Source organism: Crassostrea angulata, chromosome 8 (assembly GCF_025612915.1).
Source record: "Crassostrea angulata isolate pt1a10 chromosome 8, ASM2561291v2, whole genome shotgun sequence".
Classification (NCBI taxonomy): Eukaryota; Metazoa; Mollusca; class Bivalvia; order Ostreida; family Ostreidae; genus Magallana; species Magallana angulata.
In genome coordinates, this window is record NC_069118.1 from 30581382 (window position 1) to 30596767 (window position 15386).

The following is a 15386-nucleotide window of genomic DNA, read 5'->3' on the forward strand; positions in this document are numbered from 1 at the left end:
ATCGAAAAATCGATGCTACGTGCCTGAATACGATTCTCCTTTAAAAGAATGTCCTACATGTATCACCAATAAAATGATACGTACTGTGTTATTACAGTTCATTGTGGACAAAGGTTGATCAACGCACCCGAAAATCTCTCTCTCTCTCTCTCTCTCTCTCTCTCTCTCTCTCTCTCTCTCTCTCTCTCTCTCTAGCAGTATGCACCAACCACTCGACCATCTAATCAATATAAAATGAATATTAAATATCAATCACGGAAGCATCGAGGTTTTTTTCCGTGTCAAGAAAAATGAAAGTGAGTAGAATTTCAATTTCGTCAGGTAAAGTAACATTTCAAATTCTCGATAATTGTGATGCATGTTCTATTCAGGCACGTAGCATCGTTTTTGAAAGTGGGGGGGGGGGCGCCAGACCCATCCAAAAAATCTTGACAAGCAAAAAAAAAAAAAAAAAAAAAAGGGAAATTTAAAGTTTCCAAAAATCTTCAAAATCCTAATCCATGGAGGGGGGGGGGGGGGATAGAATCAACTATACTTCCAAAAAAAATTCTTCCCTACCAACATTTTTTTCCTTCGAATCATGAAATTCCTATTCCGTGGGGGGGGGGGAGGTAACTTCAATTTGACTACTCATTTCCTTTTTTTCATATCAATTTTTTACTAACTTCCAAAAAAGTGGGGGGCCAACTCCATTATAATTCATTTTTTTATATGTAAATTTTAAAAAATTTGTTGCTGCGACAAAAAGTCGGGGGGCCAGCCCCCCCCCCCCCCCCCCCCCCCCGATGCTACGTGCCTGCTATTCATTTAAGAACTTAAAGTTAAGAGGCCATAATGTTATACACTAAGTGATATACGCAATTGCTGATATTATAAATGTGCTTCTAGGTTTCAGTATTTTTGCTTGAACATTTAAACCTTGACAGACGTCAAACGAGCGGTATTACATAACGAAAGAGAGAGAGAGAGAGAGAGAGAGAGAGAGAGAGAGAGAGAGAGAGAGAGAGAGTATTGACGGGTAGGATTTTAAATACACACCCTTTTGCAAACACCAAAAAATGTTAAAATAATCACATTTTAATTATATGCATATTAGATGCATCAAAAGATTTTTTTTTACTTCATCAAATGTCTATTTCTGAATTATAACCTATCGTAGCCTATTACACACACACAATGCAGGGCTGCTATATCAGTTTAGAAAAGGAAATTTATCTATGTGTTGATGGATGTTATACCGGGCGGATTGTCTCATTTTAGATTTGAAAAATTTCTGTGAACCATTACCTGGTCTTTTATTCATAAAAGACTAAACAAAATACATAAAATTGTACACATTTAATTTATCGTGGCATACAAAAATTTCCGAGCATTGAGCTGAAAGTAGTTTGATTTTGATTAAATTTTTCGTTACTTTTGACTACATTGATGAATTTTTTTTAAAAATCAGTGAAATACGTCCGTGTGAACATGGTGAACTTCAGTAAACAGAACAGTCTGAAATAAAATGGGGAAAAGTTAAAATTTTGGAGAGCGAGTGCTGATATTGAGGCATAGTTAGCATGAAAGAATTAATGCCTACCCTAGTTTACAAAGGAAAGAATCATCCTGCACCTAGGTAATGCTGTCTTTGAATATATGCATATTGCAATTTATGTTTAGAGCAATTCACAGAAAATTTCATAATCCATAGAAGTCACGGTTATTCTATGTGAACAATTTTCAACATCTAGTTTAAATATTTGATTTTCTCAACAATGCCACTGTTATATTCACACACAAACAGATTGTCATTGTTGTCCACACATAAACCAGTAGGATACTCCAGATCACAGTTATCAATGTAACGGAGAAACTGTCCATTCTGATCCAGAATGTGGATACAGTGGTTGATATGATCAGCTGTCAGGACACGACTCTGGCTGTCTGTTGTGATACCCCAGGGTTTAAATGGTTCGTTCTTGGTAACCGAGGGATGACCGGTGTATCTCCATCTGAGTTTGCCGTCCTGATTAACCACCACTACTGCAAAAGCCCAAAAGTCAGCTACACAGATGTCATGGTTTCTGTTCTCTGTGATGTATTTAATTTTTTCATTCCCTGAGTACAGAGGTTTACCTCCATCATCAAATTGAATTGTTTGTTTTTCTGTAAATCCCGAGTAACGGACAATTTTGGATTGAGTTTTATCATCAGTGCACATGGCAACCAGGAGATCACCAGTAGAGGTGACACACAGCTGACGAGGCCTCCATCCCTGTAATCTGATCAACTTTTCTGTCTGACCATTTTTTACTCTATTCACTGTTTTTGTTCTTCCATTTGAGTACAGTAGATCCTCATCATTGTCTTCGGCTATATCATTTGGGAATTCCCCTGATTTTGTTTTGATTGTCTGGCAGAGTGAACCTTCAATGTTGAAGCATTTGATATCATTGGTCTCATCACTCATCCAGATCCTGTCTTCATTATGACAGATAATACTTCGTAGATATTCATACCCAGTTAGTATTGTGGTTATAAGCTCTGGTTCATCCAGTAGGTCTTTTACTGAGGGGTTAGTTTGGTTCAGCAGAAATGCATTTTTTTCTGTTGCAGTAGATAATGGGGTGATCTGTCCAAACAAACTATACAGCTTCTCAAGGTCTATTGGTTTTGGAATGAATGTTGGCAGTGATACCTGAATCTTGGGTGGAACCTTGCTGAGTTCTCTGATCTTAGAGCTGTATTCAATGGTAGAAGATATTTCAGTGGATTTCTCAAGTTTTCTTATGGCCAGTATAGTTTTCTTTATGAGAGTCTGTGTTTGTTCGATTTCATCCAAATGTTTCTGTAGAATGTCTCTGTGTTTAAATTTTATCTTGCTGATTTCAGTTTTTATTTTGTTGACAACGATGTCGATTTCTCTGTGCCATTGCTCTCCTTGTTTTGAAATTTCTGTTATAAGTTTTTCATATCCCCCGTCTAAGCTGGCAAGCTGATTTTCCAAGTCAAGTGCGATTTCTTCATATGTAGGAAAAATAGAATTTTCTAATTCTACTGCATCTTTGTCAATGGCTTCTTTATTTTTCTTGTATATCTCTGCAATTTCTACAAATTTATGGCTCATGTGTTGCTCAGATGCCATGCAGGAAGAACAAATCAAAAGGTTGTTGCAATTTACACATTGAAATTCACAGAATTTATGTGAATGTGTTCTACATTTCGGATAAATGGGGGTTGATCTGCGCTCCTTGAAAGGGACTATTTTATGTTTGTCATATCCATCTGAGATGTGATCTACTACACAGGGCTTGCAGAGGTTGACATGACAAAAGTCACAGTAGCTGTGTACTATGGCGGTCTCACAAAGGTCACATCGGTGCACATCCTGGGCACTAGAATGAAGATCCATGGTTGTTCTGCAAAAAATAAAAAAATAATATTTAAAAACTTAGGTTTTAAATGACAGGGACTTTGTTCAGTAAATATTTACATAAAGCCTACAGGTACATTCTGAGTCTCCACATTGAAGAAGAAAATTTTGCATGATTAATATTTTGCAGTTTAGAAGATGAAGATGAAATTTTTATAAAACTGTTTTTGAACTACACTTAATCAAAATTCAGATTCAATACAAATTCAATATAAAAAAAAAACATTTGTAATGAATCGATGTTAGTGATAAACAAGAGACCAACAGGCCTTAACGGTCACCTGAGTATCATAGCCCATACACAAACCTTTTGATATATATATTATATATATATATATATATATATATATATATATATATATATATATATATATATATATATATATATGTGTGTGTGTGTGTGTGTGTGTGTGTGTGTGTGTGTGTGTGTGTGTGTGTGCATATATTTAATTATTGTAAGCTTTATTCTGGAGTAAAATATACAAAATCTAGAATTTGGTAATGACACCACTTTCCTAGCTAAAATCTTACAACAAGGACATTGATAGTAAATAATAGTTCCATATCTGTTAACTTAAAAATAGCTTTTATGTTTATTGCGTGGACTCTGAGGTCCATGCAGAAAATAAAGTGAGATAAAACCGGATGCAATTGGGAAAATTCAGCTTGAGCATGAGCTACGCTGGTTCCTGTGCTGAATTATGGGTAGGCCAGGGAACCAGGATAACACGCGTTTATCTGAATCGGGATCGAGATTCCATGCCATGAACACATGTTAAAGTTCAAGAGCATTGAGTCAGACTGAGATTATAAAGGTGTCTGTAAACAGAACAGAAACAAAGTATTCCTCTAAAAGAAATCATCAACATTTGATATCAACTGTCAGCATCATATGTTATGCCGAAACTAAAACGTGCTTCAAATACGGTGGTTTCATTAATATTCAATTTTCGTGGATAAAGTGAAAATCACAGTTTCAATAAAACGTAAATTCGTGGCCGTGTTACTTTCAATACAAAATGTTAATAGAAATTGCAGTTCAATGAGCACTCAATTTTGTGGATTAACTTAATAACAAAATCCACGAAAATTGGTATTCAACGAATATTGATAAAACCACAGTATATAGCATAAATTGTGATGTTTTGTTTTTCCAAACTAGCTTATCTGTACTTTCAGGCGAGGCTAATGTACTTCCGAATAAAATTTTTACTCATCTAAAGCAAAATGTGATTGAATAAATATTTGACTGTATAGTGATATTTTGTTATATCAATGAATTCTCACGCTTTACCTGCCTGTTCAATTATCAACCATTCATTCAATGACACCATCTGGCATTTAATAAAAAGTTATTGTACACATACCATACTTCAGTTTTTTTGGCTAGATAATTTGAATTAGTTTACTATTAACAAGTTTAATTTCAAAAAACTGTTTTGGTTGTTTTGTTTTAAAAAATAAAAAAAAATAGTTGAATTCTTTAAAGGGGCATGGTCACGAATTTGGTAAAAAATTATTTTTCCAATTTTAATATTAACAATGCTTAAGAAAGGCATTTTTAATAGGCAACCGAAATTTGAGTGTCATTTGTTGAGTTATAAGCGAGTTACAGAGCTTGAAATTCTTCGCTATGTAAACAAAGCGTTTGTTAACATTTTGAACGTTGAAGTAAAAATTTTTGTTTAAGACCTCAAACGAATGTTTTAAACGTTAAGAACTGTTTATCCATGCTTAAGATATATAAAAAGATAGACAAATAAGCTTAAAAAAGATTTTTTACTGAATATTTATATTGAACCTATGTAAACAAAAACAGGGCACGAGCCTTGTTTACATGACAAAGAATTTTGGGCCCTGTATCTTGCTTATAACTCAACGAATGACTCTCAAATTTGATCTGACATTAGAAATGCATTTCTAATGCATTGTAAATAATAACAAGAGGCCCATGGGCCACATCGCTCACCCGAGGAACAATAAGTATGATAAAATCAGCTTAATGGAGTCATCATACAAACAATCTGAACAATGTACAATAATACATGTAGATCCTGTATAAATAAAATCCATTTTTCCCCCTGGATATTCTTATGTTTATAATCATTAGTCCCTTTTCTAACAGGATGCTTTTATAGTCATATCACATGTTGAGTATTGCAGTTCTCAAAAAGATCCTTTACAATTGTTTATATATGGGATATTAAGCTACATCAAACTCTGAACCTTCTTGTGAGGCCGAAGAATTGTCCTGGAGCCAAAGTCTTAACAATTATAAAGAATCATTAGCTGATTAGTTTCTGAGAAGAAGATTTTTAAAGATTTACTCTATATATTCCTATCTAAAACTTTAACATCCCCCCCCCCAATATGGCCTCACCCAACCCCCAGGGATCATGATTTTCACAACTTTGAATCTACACTACCTGAGGATGCTTCCACACAAGTTTCAGCTTTCCTGGCTGATTAGTTTCTGAGAAGAAGATTTTTAAATATTTACTCAATAAATTCCTAAGTAAAACTTCGACCCCCCCCCCCATTGTGCCCCACCCTACCCCCAGGGATCATGATTTTCACAACTTTGAGTCTACACTGCCTGAGGATGCTTCCACACAAGTTTCAGCTTTCCTGGCTGATTAGTTTCTGAGAACAAGATTTTTAAAGATTTACTCTATTTATTCCTAAGTAAAACTTCGACCCCCCCCCCCCATTGTGGCCCCACCCTACCCTCGGGGGTCATGATTTTCACAACTTTGAATCTACACTACCTGAGGATGCTTCCACACAAGTTTCAGCTTTCCTGGCTGATTAGTTTCTGAGAAGAAGATTTTCAAATATTTACTCAATATATTCGTAAGTAAAACTTCGACCCCCGATTGTGCCCCACCCTACCCCCATGGATCATGATTTTCACAACTTTGAGTCTACACTGCCTGAGGATGCTTCCACACAAGTTTCAGCTTTCCTGGCTGATTAGTTTCTGAGAACAAGATTTTTAAAGATTTACTCTATTTATTCCTAAGTAAAACTTCGACCCCCCCCCCATTGTGGCCCCACCCTACCCTCGGGGGTCATGATTTTCACAACTTTAAATCTACACTACCTGAGGATGCTTCCACACAAGTTTCAGCTTTCCTGGCTGATTAGTTTCTGAGAAGAAGATTTTTAAAGATTTACTCAATATATTCCTAAGTAAACCTTCGACCCCCCATTGTGCCCCACCCTACCCCCAAGTATCATGATTTTCACAACTTTGAGTCTACACTGCCTGAGGATGCTTCCACACAAGTTTCAGCTTTCCTGGCTGATTAGTTTCTGAGAACAAGATTTTTAAAGATTTACTCTATATATTCCTATGTAAAACTTCGACCCCCCCCCCCCATTGTGGCCCCACCCTACCCTTGGGGCTCATGATTTTCACAACTTTGCATCTACACTACCTGAGGATGCTTCCACACAAGTTTCAGCTTTCCTGGCTGATTAGTTTCTGAGAACAAGATTTTTAAAGATTTACTCTATATATTCCTATGTAAAACTTTAACAAACACCCCCCCCCCCCCAATGTGGCCTCACCCTACCCCCAGGGATCATGATTTTCACAACTTTGAGTCTACACTGCCTGAGGATGCTTCCACACAAGTTTCAGCTTTCCTGGATTTCTGGTACTTGAGAAGAAGATTTTTAAAGATTTACTCTATTTATTCCTAAGTAAAACTTCGACCCACCCCCCATTGTGGCCCCACCCTACCCCCGGGGGTCATGAATTTCACAACTTTGAATTGACACTACCTGAGGATGCTTCCACACAAGTTTCAGCTTTCCTGGCTGATTAGTTTCTGAGAACAAGATTTTTAAAGATTTACTCTATTTATTCCTGTGTAAAACTTCCACCCCCCAATTGTGGCCCCACCCTACCCTCGGGGGTCATGATTTTCACAACTTTGAGTCTACACTACCTGAGGATGCTTCCACACAAGTTTCAACTTTCCTGGCTGATTAGTTTCTGAGAACAAGATTTTTAAAGATTTACTCTATTTATTCCTATGTAAAACTTCGACCCCCCATTGTGCCCCACCCTACCCCCAGGGGTCATGAATTTCACAACTTTGAATTTACACTACCTGAGGATGCTTCCACACAAGTTTCAGCTTTCCTGGCTGATTAGTTTCTGAGAAGAAGATTTTTAAAGATTTACTCTATATATTCCTAAGTAAAACCTCGACCCCCGATTGTGGCCCCACCCTACATCCAGGGGTCATGAATTTCACAACTTTGAATCTACACTACCTGAGGATGCTTCCACACAAGTTTCAGCTTTCCTGGCTTTCTGGTTCTTGAGAAGAAGATTTTTGAAAATTTCTCGTAATTGTTCATTAATTTCTAATTATCTCCCCTTGAAAACGGGTGTGGCCCTTAATTTTCACAATTTTGAATCCTCTTTGTCTAAGGATGATTTGTGCCAAGTTTGGTTGAAATTGGCCCAGTAGTTCTTGAGAAGATGTTGAAAATGTGAAAAGTTTACGGACAGACGGACAGACAGACAGACGGACAGACGGACGACAGACAAAATGTGATCAGAATAGCTCACTTGAGCTTTCAGCTCAGGTGAGCTAAAAACGTAAAAATGGAATTTGACCAAAATTGTGACAATGCCCCTTTAATTAATTTAACTAGAGCTTAATTAAATAATAATTTTTTTTACATAGATATGATAAACAGCCAATCCACACTTATTACAGTGGTTTCATTAATTTTCGTGGGTATCAATTTTCGTGGGTTTTCTGAAAACCACTGTTTCAAGGATATGTAATTTCGTGGCCAATGATCCTATTTATACAAAGTGTTAGTTGAAATTGACCTTCAATGAACATTTAATTTTGTGGATCAACTTAACAACGAAATCCACGAAAATTGGTATTCAACGAATATTTATGAAACCACAGTATATGGATTAATTTAACACTATTTGACTATTTTGGCCCTACACTTGACTTGAGTCAAACCCCTTCCCAGGGGGACATGAAATTTAAAATTTTGGTAGAGAGCTTCCTGGTCTACATAATTATCAATTCAATTTTTCATACAGATGTGTGGGAGTACAGAAGGAGATTTTTTAAAGTAAAGTAGATTTCCTAAAATAGAAAACATGTTAATTCAATTCTGACTAGTGAAAATTTACCATGTACATGTAGTTTTCAAGATAAAGTTAAAATTGTTAATGAATGACAAACAGCAAAACCTTAAATATAAATACATATTCAATATATGGTCAGAGGATGAAGTTCACAACTATGCTCGAACTCGGGACCCGTCAGTTTAAAAACAAGCGCTCTACCGACTGAGCTAAGGGTTAACCCATTAGCTATAGTGCTAGTACGAGCGTGGCACTACTGAGCCTTTACACTCTTCCCCATTTTTTTTTTAGATTTCTATCCCTTAGAAATCTCACACAAGACTCTCTAATCCGCTCCACCTGGGTTATTTTGTTGGGCACCAATAAAATAGAAGAGGAGGTAGTCCACAAGTAAGCTCGAACTAATGAGCGTTTTTCAATGTACATTTGTATATATATAACGGTCACATTTTTTACCTAATAAATGAATGGTCTGGTCCATCATTATTTCTCCCAGCCCGTTACATTTGGTACCGTGACCAACCCCTGGAACTGACAGGTGAACTCCTGCCAGGGGAAGAGCCTGGGTGATCTTCAGGGACGGAGATCATTTAAGGGGGGAGGAATGTGACGGTCAGACCGGTTCGAATACCCGCACCAGATAGCTCAGTTGGTAGAGCACCTGACTAGAGATTCAGGGGCCCCGGGTTAATTCGAATCCCAGTCTGGTCCGACATTATTTCTCCAATCCCCTTACAATGGTTATCTAACAATACATGTACTACATATTTAACTTGTTTAAAAATTAAATGATTTCAAATTCTTCAATATCCCTTCATTATACATTGAATACCTTAAACTGAAGGACCCCGACTCTAGTTATGGACTTCCACCTCAACTATTACATAAGTTAATTCTCAATAAACATTTTTTTTTGCAGTTAACACCACCCCCTTTCCTCAATCTCTACTTTTAGAGATGGATATTAAAAATTAAGGAACACAAGAACTCCGGACCCGCACTTCTTTTATTGCTTGAACCGTTATTAATTAAAAACAATGCAATGATTATAATGTTCTGGACGATAAAATACAAACTGACAAACACTGAACATGAAGTGAAAGTAGATCTACATGTATAGTTAAACTTGTTGTGTCATTTACTTGAATTATCTTTCAATTTAATGACTTTTGGCTAAGTACAAATGTAAAAGAATATATACCGTAACGCGTGTTTTACAAGAATATAGGTATTCTTTAATCTCTGGTTTATGTGCCAGCAGCCATGTCAAAAGAAGGCGGATGCGCGCACTTGATTTTCCATAAAAATGTACACTCAGCACACTGTATAGGCGTACACCGGATGTACACTTTTCTACACCGAGTCAGGTTGTTTGGCGTAGCACCGCAACCTATATTACCATGATTACGGACAGATGTTACGATTGCGAACTTGACAGATTATATCAAGAAATATAAGTTAACGAATTAAAAGGCATTCTGAGGTTGTCTTTTGTAAATGTGTTTGTTTTATTGCATTTATAGCAAAAAAAAGGCTCGGATTGTCGCAGAACATCAGATCCTATTAAAACTGCATCCTTTTCCGCAATATTGTTTTGTTAACTTCCGTACACCATGTACACTTAACCATTGGGATTTAAGTGCACTTGATATATACAATACAAACAAAATTGTTCACACTGGTGTACACCAAGTTAACTTAAATCAAGCGCGCCCATTTACATGCCTGAATAATATTATACAGTTGTTGACTTGGGTCGAGGGCAACAGTTGATCTGTCGGACCGGCTCGCAAACTGTTGCCCAAGGCCCAAGGCCGCGGGCAACAGTTTTGCGAGCCGGCCCGACAGATCAACTGTTGCCCGAGACACAGTCAACAACTGTTTTGTTATACCCCTTCTAACCAATAACACGTTTTCGCGGAATGTGACGTCACCGGTCAACAGTCTTTTTTAACAGTCGATTTTAACAGTTCCAACCTAACAGTTCCAGTCCAACAGTCAAAATGCTTGACTTTTTTTCGTATAGAGTTTTATAGTCACTGTTTTACAGGGGTATAACAATGAGAGTTACTTCCCTTGCATCGTTAATCGCCCTTACGTTTACTTACAAGGTTTTTTTTTTAAACACGAAGATCTATACTAGCGCAAAAAAGAAACTGTGCATTATTCAATATATGAAAAAAACATTTAAAGCTGCTTGGTCCGATTTTATATCAAATTTTATGCACGCTTTTAAACGATGGCTATGCTTAGTATATGTATAATAATAGACATTTCAGTAGTTTTCCCAGTCAATTTAGCCAAATTTCAATGAAGAAAAATACGTACAAAATCTGCTAACAAAACAAACGACATTAAAAGGTACCGCGTTATTTCGCCTCATGTTAAATTTCACCCCTGACGACGAGACGGGTATGGTTGTATTACGAATTTGACATCGCTTTAAATAAAGGTCGAAATGGTCAGACAAATGATCAGACAAATTACAAATAAACATGTGTACGTTTTGTTCGCCAATATTTCTAAAGTCTGTTTTCTTTACAATCGATGCATATCATGCGGGTTGAATAACCCCAATCATTCGGGGGACGAAACCATGCGGTTTTTCCCGTGATGCATTTTGGTTTGTTTTTTCGTTTGCCCAAAGAGAAATTATTTTTATTTACTTTGAATATTTCTAACTTTGAAAGGAGATTGATTCTGCTGGTGTAAATAGGAGAAAGTCCATAACTTTGTAAGATAAATGATTTGTTTGAACAAAATTTTGATACTGTAATTACGAAAAAATCGGACCAAGCAGCTTTAAAAATTACAATAAACAAATTTTATTTTTTGTAATACATGTATTCGTAACAACATCTCATAACACATTAATGTCAACGTCGAATAACGTCAATTTCAGCACACTCGGAAGTCACTGTTATTTGAAATTGAATTAACAAAATTAATAACGCGTGTGACCACCATTTGGGTTCACGCATGCTTGACAGCGACGCCTCATTGATGCCACTAAAGTGTTCAGGAATGCTTGAGGGATGCTGTTCCATGCCAGATGTTGGTTAAAGCCTGGCCTAAATCAGCCAATGTCGGTAAACGGCGTAAACGTCTTTCCATTTCATCCCAGACGTGCTCGATCGGCGACAAATCGGGGGGAACAGCTGGCCAAGGCAAGCCATCGACATTCTGTTGAACAAACAAGTCCCTGACTACACGTGCAACGTGTGGCTTAATTGCGTTGTCTTAATTGCTGCAGAGTTATGTGATCATAGTTTGATGTCTCTGTATGAAGGGTATCACATGACGCTGAATAACATCTCGATAGCGTACGCCGGTGATATTTCCATTGACAATCTGTAGATTGGTCCTTCCACGTGCTGATATTCCACCCCACACCATAACGCTACCTCCACCAAGTTGTCGACGTTGTACAACACAAGCGTCCATGCAGGTAACGCTCCCCAACGCGACGATATACACCCTACAACGGCCGTCTTGGTCACCCGAACTTTGTCATATTTTAGCATTTCAGAATGATATAGGGGTGAAAGGCGGACCATTATCTCTGTTATCTTTGAAGTGTTTTATATCTCACTTGAGATTGACCACAAGAGCTTGCAAACACTAGGATTAAGTAGAGGACCTCAAGGGGTATTCAGTATAAGCGTTAAAGGGCACCTATGACCCCTGCAAGGGTTCAGTTAGCTCACCCGAACTTTGTCATATTTTAGCATTTCAGAATGATATAGGGGTGAAAGGCGGACCATTATCTCTGTTAATCTTGAAGTGTGCATCAAACAGATAACAGGGCAGTGTAGGGGACCTATGGGGCTACTATTTCCCGGTCTCAAATTTGGGCTATAGGGGTACCACCAAGTGGCTCCCAGGGGTTCTGGCTCATTTCAGGGTTTTATATCTCACTTGAGATTGACCACAAGAACTTGCAAACACTAGGATTAAGTAGAGGACCTCAAGGGGTATTCAGTATAAGCGTTAACGGGCACCTATGACCCCTGCAAGGGTTCAGTTAGCTCACCCGAACTTTGTCATATTTTAGCATTTCAGAATGATATAGGGGTGAAAGGCGGACCATTATCTCTTTTATCTTTGAAGTGTGCATCAAACGGATAACAGGGCAGTGTAGGGGACCTATGGGGCTACTATTTCCCGGTCTCAAATTTGGGCTGTAGGAAAATGATAGCCCCATATGCACCCTACACTACCCTGTTATTCGTTTGATGCACACTTCAAAGATAAGGAAGATAATGGACCAATTTTAACCCCTATAGCATTGTGAAATGCTAAAATATGACAAAGTTCGGGTGAGCTAACTGGACCCTTGCAGGGGTCATAGTTGCTGTCTTTTGCTTATTATGAATACCTCCTGAGGCCCTCTACCTAAACCTAGTGTTACCAAGTTCTTGTGGTCAATCTCAAGTGAGATATAAACCCCGGAAATGAACCAGAACCCCTGGGAACCACTTGGTGGTACCCCTACAGCCCAAATTTGAGACCGGGAAATAATAGCCCCATAGGTCCCCTACACTGCCCTGGTATCCGTTTAATGCACACTTCAAAGATATTCGAGATAATGGCCCGCCCTTCACCCCTATATCATTGTGAAATGCTAAAATATGACAAAGTTCGGGTGAGCTAACTGGACTTTTACAGGGGTCATAGGTGCCCTTTAACGCCTTTTATGAATACCTCCTGAGGTCCTCTAGCTAATCCTTGTGTTACCAAGTTCTTGTGGTCAATCTCAAGTGAGATATAAATCCCTGAAATGAGCCAGAACCCCTGGGAGCCACTTGGTGGTACCCCTACAGCCCAAATCTGAGACCGGAAAATAATAGCCCCATATGCCCCCTACACTACCCTGTTATTCGTTTGATGCACACTTCAAAGATAAAAGAGATAATGGCCTGCCTTTCACCCCTATAGCATTGTGAAATGCTAAAATATGACAAAGTTCGGGTGAGCTAAACCGACCCTTTTCATTGTCATTGTCGTATTCTTCGAAGGTTCACGTCAAAACATGGCTGAGACAAAATAATCCCAGTTTCACTTGATGATTTTCGCTGTTTTTGACTGCGACATATGATAATTTTTTTATGAGAATAAAATCACAATGCTGGGTGTTCTATTGTCTCATATTCGTAATACGATGTCTTTGAATTTCCGATTGATGTTGTTGAAAAGGCCCGAAGTTAAATTTTTAAACACACATGTTCAACTTTGATGTAAAGAAATTATCTTGCCACACTGGATTGGCTTTGAGTTTTTATTGTTTTTGTATCATTTTATGCCTTTTAATTTACTTTAATTTATCATGTCTTTTATATCATAATACGTTTGCATATCACTTTATACGATGTATATTGTTTTTCTATTTGTATCAATAAGACTACACTAAGGATAACATTATTTTCATAACTTATGACCCGTATAAACGTATTTCATTTCTATCCAACAAAGAGCATTTATAACTCTTATCCAGGCGAGCTTTACTGCTTCGGAAGTCCCCAATGCTCGTACAAATTATTGAGCATTAATCATTTTGATATTAATTAAAATATGTCGATAATCAAGTAAAATAAAAAATTTTGTTCGAGTACTCTCAGTACTTTGATGAATTTCCTTATTGGCTGCTAGCTTCTACGGTCTTGGTGGCTGCTGTTAGTGGCTGCTAGCTTCAGCCTGGTCATCCCAACAGCACGATTACCTTGGTCTTCGTTGAGTCGAGGCATGATATAGGGGTAAATTTTGTTGAAACTAAACTGATTTCCTTAACAAGAAAAGTTTTAAAAATTCTTTACAGTTCTTATTCCAAACAGTATTGGCCCGCAAAACTCGTGCGTACAAATTCTTCAAAAAACAACAGGTGCTCACTAACCATGAAAAAGTCCGTGCACCCGGACGGTTACCATCCGATATTGTCAAAAACATTAACATTATATAAATAGTGCCTGTTTGGGAGGGTAACAGTTGAAATTGACACCCCGAGAAAACCATTGTCAACCGACGCGAAGCGGAGGTTGACAATGGTTTTCGAGGGGTGTCAATTTCAACTGTTATCCTCCCAAACAGGCACTATTTATTTTGTTATACTGAATGTCTTTTTTAAAATTTTTAAGAAAATTTTACTGCTTCTATATAGGAATAACGTGAATTCTACAGCGAACCGTACGCGCATAATTTTCTCGCATGTAACATTTTTTAATGTTACCCGTTGCCAAGTGCGTTGCTAACGCTGAGGGTAATAGTAAATATTATTAACTGCGTCTTAACCAATCAGATTTCAGTATTTAACATGAAAGTATAACAATATCGATTGTTTAAATTTTATAAATACAAACAATAGATATAGAAAAATTAAACTATATTCTATAATGCACAGTTTCTTTTTTCCGCTAGTATAGTATGTTTCCATTGATTACATGAGTATGAAAGTATTCTTGCCAAATTCAATACATGCACAATCTGAGGACCCCTTTCTTCAGCTCTGTTTATAAATTAAGCCATATCTGGTTGGGCTCTGTTATCGAAACATTAAATGATAAACATATATGCATGTACCTTTTGAGCAAAAAATTCTGCACTAGCTGAAATATTTTATTATCTGGAAATTACGCGTTATAGTTGCAATTTTTTTCGTAAAAAATGTTTGATCTTTCAAACGGGTTACAAGCAAGCAAAAATTGTCAATACTTATTTCGATTGGGAATTTTTAAATGCCTACTATGCATTTACTGACTAAAAAGCACTTCTATTTTTCAATGTGTCGGTGTAAACAATAATACCGTTACAGACCCATGCATGCAGTCAAACATTTACGGATAT

The 15386-nt window shown here is 37.3% G+C and overlaps 1 protein-coding gene across 1 annotated transcript; it reads right to left on the reverse strand.

Annotated features, from left to right (window-relative positions):
* Positions 1-1012: 1012 nt before the first annotated feature.
* Positions 1013-9858, reverse strand: LOC128161508 (uncharacterized). Its single transcript, XM_052824801.1, has 2 exons — positions 9751-9858; positions 1013-3401 (listed from the first exon to the last, which is right to left on the reverse strand). Exon 2 carries the CDS (start codon positions 3392-3394, stop codon positions 1730-1732), a length of 1665 nt encoding a protein of 554 aa, XP_052680761.1. The 5' UTR covers positions 3395-3401; positions 9751-9858; the 3' UTR covers positions 1013-1729.
* Between the last annotated feature and the right edge of the window lie 5528 nt (positions 9859-15386).